At 50.6% G+C, this 10,278-nt stretch overlaps 1 protein-coding gene across 2 annotated transcripts in view; it reads right to left on the bottom strand.

The window, feature by feature from the left end:
* Positions 1-1,085: 1,085 nt before the first annotated feature.
* The window catches only part of Slc2a10 (solute carrier family 2 member 10), a 13,409-nt gene continuing 4,216 nt past the window's right edge, over positions 1,086-10,278 (bottom strand). Inside the window, exons 3-6 of one of the 2 annotated variants that reach the window (XM_031372770.1) lie at positions 5,379-6,650; positions 4,707-4,829; positions 3,571-3,706; positions 1,086-3,170 (exon numbers count right to left, since the gene is read on the bottom strand). In XM_031372770.1, coding sequence (XP_031228630.1) covers positions 3,095-3,170; positions 3,571-3,706; positions 4,707-4,829; positions 5,379-6,650 — 1,607 coding nt within the window. In that variant the 3' untranslated portion in view covers positions 1,086-3,094. Of the gene's footprint in view, positions 3,171-3,566; positions 3,707-4,706; positions 4,830-5,378; positions 6,651-10,278 lie in introns of both variants that reach the window. The other variant, XM_031372771.1, reaches the window with a different exon arrangement.

Here is a 10,278-nt window from a genome sequence, read left to right as displayed (position 1 = left end):
CTCTGTCTCCTTCTTCTCCTTCTCCTTCTTCTCCTTCTTCTCCTTCTTCTCCTTCTCCTTCTTCTTCTCCTTCTCCTCCTTCTCCTCCTTCTCCTCCTTCTCCTCCTTCTCCTTCTCCTTTCTCCTTCTCCTTCTCCTCCTTCTCCTTCTCCTTCTCCTTCTTCTCCTTTTCTCCTTCTCCTTCTCCTTCTCCTTCTCCTTCTCCTTCTCCTTTTCTCCTTCTTCTTCTTCTTCTTCTTCTTCTTCTTCTTCTTCTTCTTCTTCTTCTTCTTCTTCTTCTTCTTCTTCTTCTCCTTCTTCTTTTCTTTTTCTTCCTCCTCTATCCCAGCACTCAGGAGACAGAGGCAGATGGATCTCTGTGAGTTTGAAGCCAGATTGGTCTATACAGTCAGTTCTAGGTCAGCCAGGGATACACTGACACTTCTGTTTATCTTTGTGAGTTGTGGGGGTTTTGTTTTGTTTTATTTTTGTTGTTGTTGTTGTTGTTTTGTTTTTGTTTTTGTTTCACTATGTCTCTCTGACTGTCCTGGGATTCACTGTGTAGACAGGCCTGACCTAGAACTCACAGAGATCCATCCTCCCCGGCCTCCTAAGTGTTGAGATTAAATGTGTGCACTGCCACACTGGCTCTTCTCCCTTCATTTTTAACTGGTTTGATTTTATCATCACAGACAAAGGAAAACGTGAGCAGACACCAAACATTCTCTCTAACGTGTAAGACAAGGGCAGTTCTTAACCTTTTAATTTTAGAGTTTTCAGTGTTTCTGAAAGTGTAAAAAAAAAAAGACGAAGAAAGATTTGGGGACTGGAGAGGCTCTGGCTGTTCATGGGTTGTCTGTCATCTCATCCCTACTATTCAGTATCTGTCAATTGATAATTTTCCTCATTGTAGTCTGTTTTCTGTCCTTCTTTTCCCCTCTCCCTCATCTCCTCTTCTTTCTCATGGACCAGTCACCCACCCAGAATGTCAGAATAAGCACAGGGACCTTGTCTGGGCCACACTCTGCCCTGGGGTCTAGAAGGTCCCTTGATACTTAGTAGACAACACATGTGCATTTGTGCAGAAATGAAAATCACCACATACATTGGTGTTCAAAATAATTTATTTCAAAATACACTTTTAAATTTCACGTCTTTGCGTGAGACAACATTCCATCTGATGAGCATTCCGTAAGCAGTGGGTATGCAGTTGGGGCGAGGAGACAGACACACATTCCAGAAGGTAAGATGCATATCAGAGCCCCTCCCTCCATTGAGGCCAAGAGTAAGCTGAACTGATCGGTGGTGGGATATTTTTTCACACACGCCCCATTTTCTGCGATGTTTTCAACACACTGGCTACACAGGGGGTACCATTGAGTTTAATTTATATAATTAACACTTGACCCAGCAGTTCACAACTCCAGAAAAAAAAAACCAACCAAACAATAAACCAAGCTCTGGTCTGCCGTGTCCCCTAACCTCTGGAATGCAAAGGTACGGCCAGGCTCGGTTCAGTGGGAAGACACAGAGCGCAGAGGCAGTAAAATGCACAGCACCTGCCTCCATCTCTGGCACACACACATGAGGACATCAGCAGCGTGGAGGAGGGAGAAGCGCAGCAGAGGTGTTAGGAGGCGGTGACACGGGTTTGGCTTTTTTGTGTTCGCTTATTGATTTGGTTGGACAAGGTTTCAGTTTGAAGCCAGACTGGCCTAGAACACTCACTCCTTTAGCCTCCTGAGTGCTGGAATTACAGGCATGCACCACCTGAGAAGGAGCTGATGCTGTTCGAGTATTGACTATTATAATGACATTGATTATTTATTATCAATTAAAACACTTTTTAAATGATGACAGTGCTTAACAACCAGTCTGTAGAAATCCTGACTGTGTGGCAGTCTGCTGTGGGGAGCCAGGACAAGCTTAATCCAGCACACCACTGGTTATGAAGGAAATACCTAGAAACAGAGAGCGAGGTCACCAGGCCAGGCTTGGGAACCTGGAGAATGTGGCTGACAGTACCAGTGAAGCCAGCTACCCAGTGTCCAGGAACCAATTCTGTCTTATTGATACCCTCCTTATGTGACCTCTGACCTGAGATACTTGTTTGTCTCCAGCTGACTGACCTTTTACAATGCCTTCCAAAAGAGCCCTGCAGTGAACAGAAGCCCCCAGGGCTCACTGAAGACCCTCCTGAGAGAGATGGGGTAAGTCAGTATATCCTGAGGGGTACAACTGTGCTCATTCTGCAGATGAATAAACTGAGGCTTTAAGAAGTCAGTAGCACCCCAAGTAGAAGCCACAACCACCAATACATGGAGAAGTCCCTCTAAAACCTCCTTCATTCAAAGCCCCCCAGCTGAATCCTGGGAACCGTTGGGTTCCTAGCACTTGTCACATGTTGGGGTCCAGCTCTTACATTCCAGAGTGCTAGACTCTGGAACTGGGGTGCACTCTCTGCTAACAAAGCTTCTGTCCCTAGAGCCACTGGACGGGAGCCCTGATTGAGTGTTTATTCAGCCTCTGCTCTGAGACTTCCATCCTTTGTGGAGTGAGAAGGGAGCTTAGGAGCGGGCTAGCCCAGGCTTCTGTGACACACATGGGGGAAACTGAGGCCAGGGTCCTAAAGCCATCTTAGTTACAGCCTTATGTCCCCAGTCAGAGTCCCAACACCTGATAAATATCTTCAGCAAGAAGAAAACAGATAATGAATACAGGCTCTGGATCACTAAAACCCCCAGCAAGGGAAGAGGAAGGCGGAGACTCACAGCCTCTGCTGGCCCGGGGCTGGTGGGAGGAGACACTTCCTTCCCTGGTCCTCTGAGAAGCACTTGGTGGATAACACACACAGAGGATGCCATTATAAACAGGGCAGACAAGCCAATTCCATGAGGGAAACTGAGGCATGGAGCTAGATCTTCCAGAGCCCTTGGAGTCTCACACTCAAAACGGTCATCTTTCACCAAGGCAAGAGGCCACCTCTGGAGCAGGACAGGGCTCACTACAGGAGGATATCTAGATCTCATGATCCAGATTCCAGGCCCCAATAGGCAGGAGCTGGAGATGGGCTGCAGAAACCGATGTCCCAGCATCTTCCAAGCAGATGGACGCCTCAGGAGGCCAAGGAGACGTCCAGGCGATGGTACTGAATACCGCTGTGCTGCCTGCAGCCAAAGTTCAGAGGGAACCTGCCAAGAAAATCAGAGAACAGCAGGCCCGGGGCCTTTCCTGGGCAGGGGGCAGTGGACATCACTGCACCACCCTATATGGTGGGGCTCTGTCTCAAAACCAAAAACCAGGGCTGGGATGGAGCTCAGTGGTAGAATGCTTACACGTGCTCACACGTGCAGAGGCTGGGTATGCACGCTTCCTTCAGCACGCACACAAATCCAGGAGCTGAGCCTTAATGTCAATGCAAAGCCACGGTCTAATGATACAAGATAGCTGAGGGGAAGTGGCTGGGGAAAGTGGCAGTGAGGCAGAAGATGTGGCCGTATAGCAAAAGAAAGAGGGGTCCGAGGTCCTAAAGAGCCCCACCCTTTTTGAGGCACCATCCCAGCCCCCACTCATCATTCACCACATACCTACCTGCTCTTCTGAAACTGCTGCTCTATCTCAGCTAATGCCTTCCCTTTTGTTTCAGGGACAAGTAAGTAGATAAAAGCCAAGCCAAGGACAGCGGTCAGCCCATAGAGCAGGAAGGTCCAGGCCAGGCCGATGGCACCTTGGGACACAATGTTGGGAGTGTGGATCAGGAGCTGAGCCCCTGTTCTTGAGGCCTAGGCCACCCCAAGCAGCTCCTAGGCACAGAGCTAGTAGTTCACCCATGCAAGGGCCAGGGATGGCCAGTTGGCAGAGGGCTAACAAGCCCTCAGGTAAGGACCTGAAAGCCAGAGTGGGACTGGCTGTCCCTGAGGCTGGAGCCACCAACACACTGAGGACAACTTGTATGGAGGGAAAGGTCCCTCAGAGTTAGAACATCCAAGTGGAGGTGCGGCTAACTTCAGGGACCATGAGAGGCAGCTCCAGGGCCTCTGCTCAAGAAGGCCACAAAGGCTCGCTTTGAAAATTGAGCTACAGCTGGTCGAGGCTAGACCTGAGTCAGAACAGGAAGGCAGGAGCCACTGCTCCAACCTAGAACTCTGCCCAGGGCTAAGGACCGTATCAGAGACGACCTCCTTGGGCAGCCTCTAAAGTCAGAGGGCCCATGAGAAACAGAGGGGACTTGAAGGAAGGGACTCTCTGTAGAGGGGGAAGCCAGGTTCTGTGAGGAAGCCTTTCTCTCTGGCAGCCATGATTATCCTTTCCAGCCCTCTCCCTGAGCAGTGGGATCTGCCCTAGGCCAGGTCTGTCGGGCCAGCTCCAATCCTGACACCTGGCTGGACTTAGGACATTTTCCTATCTGTGACTAAGGTTAGGATGGGGCTCTTTGTGGGTCCCTCCCCTCTCCCCTCCCTTCCCTCTCCCCTCCCTCCCCTTTTTGTCTTCCTCATCCATCCCACATAGCAACGTCTGGAGACAGAGGCAGCAGGGAGAAGGAAGTCTGGGAGACCATCCTGTGGGTGGCGTCTCCAAAATGTCCCCAAGGCCTCATGAGCTGGACGTGCAAACACTTGACCACGGGAAGTAGACGAGTAACCCAGTCCTAAGAACAGCCATGGTGAGGGAGCCCTGGGCATCCGAAGAGCAGGCCATTGGCTCTGGGATGAGGCCAGAGTGCTCACCAATGAGGTCGAGGAAAGAGAGGCTGATGAAGAGGTTGGCTGCCCAGTTGAAGCTGTTGCAGAAAGCGAAGGCTCTCCCTCGGATCTCCACTGGGTAGATCTCACTGAGGACCAACCAGGTTACTGGAGGTGAGAGAGAACAAGAAAGATTCTGGGCACCCATGAACTGAACAGGCCTCCTTCCACCCTTGTTAACTGAGGCCTGTGTCACACAGCCCTGGGCCCAGATTCTCTCAACTGCACACCCTCTCTGCCCCTGCAGGAACCCAGTGAAGAGCACCTCAGGTTCCTGGGACACAGGACATTCAGTGCCAAGAGCAGAAGGGTCCTAGGCAAACTGGTATGTCTGGTTTTTATCTGATTACTGAGAAAGTAATCTTTCTCTTCAAACTAGCCCTTCTGATGGAACCACTCAGGGATTAGATCTAAGGTTTGAAGAGACCTGAAGTTTACATTTTTGGTGCCGGGATGGGGCTGTGGGGTGGGCTGGGCTTAAAAACTTGCGAGTGAGGTTGGGTTTCAGCTTGTGGGGGAGCCCCTTGATATAAGCAAGGAACCCTGGAGCCTCAGCCACCCACCGCCCACCGTTAAAGCTCCCGTGTCGCTAGACGAAGGAGACTCGCTGAAAGGGACAGGAGGTTCTGGATTCCCCTGCCCGATAAGCCCTCCTACCTGGTCCGAATCCAAAGGAGAAGGCGCTCACGTAGACCATCATGCAAACTAGCGCAGACCAGCACAGCAGGGTATGCTCCAGGATGGGACTGGTGGGAACTGGGGAGGCGGTACTCAGAGCTGGTCCCAGGGAGGCTGCGATGACTGGATGGATGGGTCTCTCGGTGACTGACAGGACTGGTTGTCCTTGGTCCCCACTGGTGTGTAGCACTGGTGGTAGAGATGAACGCACAAGCAGAGCCGAGTTTCGAGGCAGGTCCATCTGCTGGCTGGTGTTGGATGTGGCCAGGCAGCTGGGGCCAGAGTCCAGGGACACAGCAAAGCTGACCAGGCCTATGCCGCTGACCGACAAGGCCATGAGAGCACATCCAGAGAGCAGAAGGGCTCTGCGGCCTACACGGTCCACCAGCCCCGTGGCGACCAGGGTGGCAGCCACCTTCACAGTACCAAGTCCCACAGAAGCCAGTACAGCTGAGGAGCCCCCATGGAAGCCAACGGAGCGAAAGATGGTGGAGGCATAATACAGCACGTTGGGCTGTCCCGTGAGCTGCTGAAACAGTACCAGCCCCAGGCCCACCACAGTCCGGCTCCACATGCCATCCTGGGCCCTGAAGAGGTCCAGAAAAGTGTACCGTGGCTTCACCGGGCCCAGTTTGCTGATCTCCCTTCCCTGGAGTGGGATGAGGTCTTGGCGGGCTGCTGTGCCCTCTGCCCCAGCAGGGAGAAGGAAGAGGCTGAGCGACTGTAGGAGAGCAGGTGCAGTCGCCCAGCCAAACATGTGCCTCCAGCCCCAGGGGCTGCCAGCCAGGACATAGTTGAGACCATAAGAGAACAGGATGCCCACAGTGATGCCCACCTCATAGAGGGACACCAGCACACCCCGCTGCTGTGGCCCCACCAACTCTGACACATAGATACAGCAAGCCATGGAAGACAGAGAGATGGCAAAGCCAACAGATAAGCGGCCCAGAAGCAGCCAGGGCAGGGAGCCGGCCAGACCCAGAATCAGGCTGCCAGCCAGCAGCACCACATTGCTCCCCAGGATGGCTCGTCTCCTGCCATAGCGGTCAATGAGGAAGCCCCCGACAAGGGAGGCAAGGAGAGCACCCAAGAGCAGACTGCCCACCAGGAGCTCCTGTTCCAGGCAACTCAGCCCGAAGTCCAGCTGTAGTGGCAGGAGGGCACCGGATATGACAGCCAGCTCATAGCCAAAGGTCAGACCTCCCAGCAGAGACACAGAGGCACAGAGTGGGAGGACAGCTGGGCGAAGGCCTGGGAAAACAAAATGACAGGGTAGGGCTCATAGTGACTGTCACAGAGGGTCTGTGTGTCATGCCTAACCTTCTGTCTGTCAGCCCTCCATCCATCCAGCTGCCTACTGTTCAACCACCTGCTCTTCCTTCCTTCCTTCTATCCATTGACACATCCATCCATCTTTCCACCCCTCAATCTAACCATCCAAGTAGTCATTTGTTTGCTCAGCATGTCTCCACACACTCCTACTCTTTATATATATATATATATATATATATATATATATATATATATATATATATATATATATATGTGTGTGTGTGTGTGTATATATACATATATATATATATATACATATATATATATCAGTCAACTACTTATCCTTCTTTCACATCTTCTTCCATCCATCCATCCAGTCATCCAGACAGCCATCTGCCCACTCCTCCTCCTTCCCTCCTTTCCTTCCCCATCCATCCACACACATATACTTCTGTTTATTTATCTATGCAACCATCTATCCTTCCAGCCAACTCTCTGCTTTTCCCTCCCTCCCTTCCTTCTGCCAACATACATACTCATTCATCTCTCTTCTCCTTCCTTCCTTCCTTCTTTATGTTTACCAAGCCATGGAGTCACACACTTATCTATCCACCCATCCATCTATCCTGCACCCACCCAGCCAGCCATCCGTTTCTCTCTCCATTTCCCCTTTAATTTGCCCAACTACCCATTGATGCATTGACCCATCTATCCACAGACCCACCCACTGGTGGGAGCTGGCCAGACCCAGGATCAGGCTGCCAGCCAGCAGCACCACATTGCTCCCCAGGATGGCAGCCTGATTCTGGGTCTGGCCAGTTTCCTACCATCTTCATAGTCCATCCGTTGTCACATTGTTGTGGACAGCCACCCATACAGCATCTACCACATGCTGGCTGTGCTCCCAAGCCTGGCACTGCTGTGGTGTTATCCAGGACCTGGCACCCAGCCAGACCACTGTTAAAGTTCACATGATCTCAGGTGAGGACTTCACATCATCAGCACAGAGCAATGGAGGAGCCCTGCAGAGCTCTGCTTTACACGGTAGAGTGAGCTAAGGCCTCTCTCGGGAGGGGACATTTGGGAAGGAACCTGAACACAGTGAGAGAGGAACTGGACAAATGTAACAGAGCACACAATACAAAGGGAAGGATGAGTACAGAGACCCCGAGCCAGGAAACCTTCAATGTGGGAGCCTCTGGGTCAATGTGTGACATGCACAAAGGGCCAGACGGTTGTGAAAGCTGTGCTTGTCTTCCTTCAGTGAATCTCCCAGCAGCCCTCTGCCATCATCAGCAACATCCACAGAGCACAGAGAGGTTACAAGATGTTCTCATGGTTACACAGTAAGGGGCGGAGCTAAGGCTGTGGGAGAGCTTTTGAGCTCTAGGCTGATCTGTAAAGAGGGAGAGGCTAAAGTCCAGCAAAGGTGAGCAATGGGAACTTGAAGTGAAGGGGCTGACGAGGACCAGGTCAAGAGGAGTTCTTCAGGTCACCAGGACAATGAGGAATCTCATTTTTAGGGCACATGAGCCTCTAATAGCTTACACATGGAGTAAGGTAATTGGTGATTTAATTTTAATTTTAACTTTTTTTGTTGTTGTTTTGTTTTGTTTTTTATTTTTATCTTTTTATTTTTATTTTTTGGTTTTTTGAGACAGGGTTTCTCTGTGTATCCCTGGCTATACTGGAACTCACTCTGTAGACCAGCCTGGCCTTGAACTCAGAAATTCACCTGCCTCTGCCTCCTGAGTGCTGGGATTAAAGGCGTGCGCCACCACTGCCCGGCGTTTTGTTTTGTTTTTAAGACAGGGTTTCTCTGTATAGCCCTGGCTGTCCCAGAAGTCACTCTGTAGACCAGGCTAGCCTTGAACTCAGAGATCCTCCTGCCTCTGCCTCTCAAATGCTGCCTGTTGTCTTATGAGACATAAGTAGGCCGTGAGCCCCACAGGCAGGAGGAGTAACAAGTTTGAGGCCAGCCTGGTCTACACAGCAAAACCTTGTCTTAAAACACAACAGACTAGCAGAGGAGGAGGAATAAGATAAAAATAGCCATCTACAGGGACAGAAAGGCCACATGCCCATGACTGTGGGATGTAGTCAAAGAGACAGCCAGGTGATTTTCACCAGGGATCCCAAAATAACCTGACAATAAATATCTTCAATAAAGGAAGGAAAAAGGTTACAAGAAAAATAGCCCCAAGGAACAAGTAGAATTCATGAATTTAAAGCAGATGTTAATGAGGTGGAGGGTGGTGGGAGAATCTAGGGCTGTTGGTCACGAAGCCTTGAGGGTTTGCACGATGAGGAAGAAGAGACAGAAATACAAACGGCAGGGATGATAAAGGGACTGTGAGCAGGGACACTGGAGACAAGCACAGACCTGTGATGCAGTGTTTGTCAGCCGGGACCTCTCCCACCCTCAGCTCACGCATCCTCGAGACCTTTAGTCATGGAGGGACACCCAATCTTCGGATCCCCACATTTCCAGACCACTTAACCCAATGCACTTAGAACTGGATGCTTTTCCAGTTCAGCCTAAGAGTTCCTGCTTTGCAAAGATCAATTTAAATGTATCAGCCAAGCTCTCCCCGTTGCCCACTCTGTCCTCTACTCACTCAAGAAAGACGCTGCTTTCGTTGCCAAGTCTGCTTTTTGAGGAACGTTCTAGAACATAGAAACTTCTGCACCTGCGTGGTTGCCTAAGGTAGTAACCAGTGGCATGTGAACAACCGGGTGCTTGAATGGCAGCTAACATGATGGAGGGTCTCAGGTTTCATTTCCATAAATTTACTTAGAAAAACAGTCTCTCAGTGCCTATGACTTCAGAATAAAATTCCTTTCACTATTATTAATAATATTAATAACTCATGTGTTTGGTGATTGCCACATTGGCATTGGAGCCGTACAGGTCATTCTCCTGTTATAATTCACACGTTTAAGCACAGATATTTCTAGAAGCGTCTAGAAGCAGCCAGCGGCATCTGCCACCCCACCCCCACTGCCAAGGAGGAGAGCTTTGGTAACATGTTAGCCAGATTTGCTGAGAGCATTCTCTGGCCCAGGTGTCGCTTTGATTACCAAGCTCAATAGCTCATTTTCGTCTTCCCACGGCTTTATGAGAGGTGCCTCAGTATTCTCCATGAGGGAATAAACTCCTGACTAGAAAAAGGAGGAGCCTTCACCAGAGCCAAAGCCAGGCCATCAGCACACCGAGCAAACAAAGGTTAGTGTAGTAGGATTTTGTTCTGACCTCTCCTTCCGGGTGTCAGACACTTTTTATGAAGAGGCAAAATGCTCATGGTGGAAAAATTGTTGTGATTTCCACCTTCTTTCCTCAAGCACCCCAGGTCACTGCCTGGCCCACTGTGTTGGAATTTCTTCTAGGCTCCGCCCCACAGTTACCTGGCAACAGCCAGGTGTGCCTGACTCACTATAACAGAGGCTGCTTGCCCCCTTCTCTTCTCTTGCTCTTGCACTCTTGCTCCCTTCTCTTCACCTCTTGCTCCTGCTCCTTACTCTCTTCCCCCCTCTCTCCATTCCCCTTCCCCGTTTCTCTCCACATGCTTATGGCCGGACTTTCCTCCTCCTCCTCCTCCTCCTCCTC

The sequence above is a fragment of the Mastomys coucha genome, unplaced genomic scaffold, assembly GCF_008632895.1.
Source record: "Mastomys coucha isolate ucsf_1 unplaced genomic scaffold, UCSF_Mcou_1 pScaffold15, whole genome shotgun sequence".
NCBI lineage: Eukaryota > Metazoa > Chordata > Mammalia > Rodentia > Muridae > Mastomys > Mastomys coucha.
The sequence above is the reverse complement of the archived record's forward strand: the minus strand, read 5'-3'. Positions and strand labels throughout refer to the sequence as shown.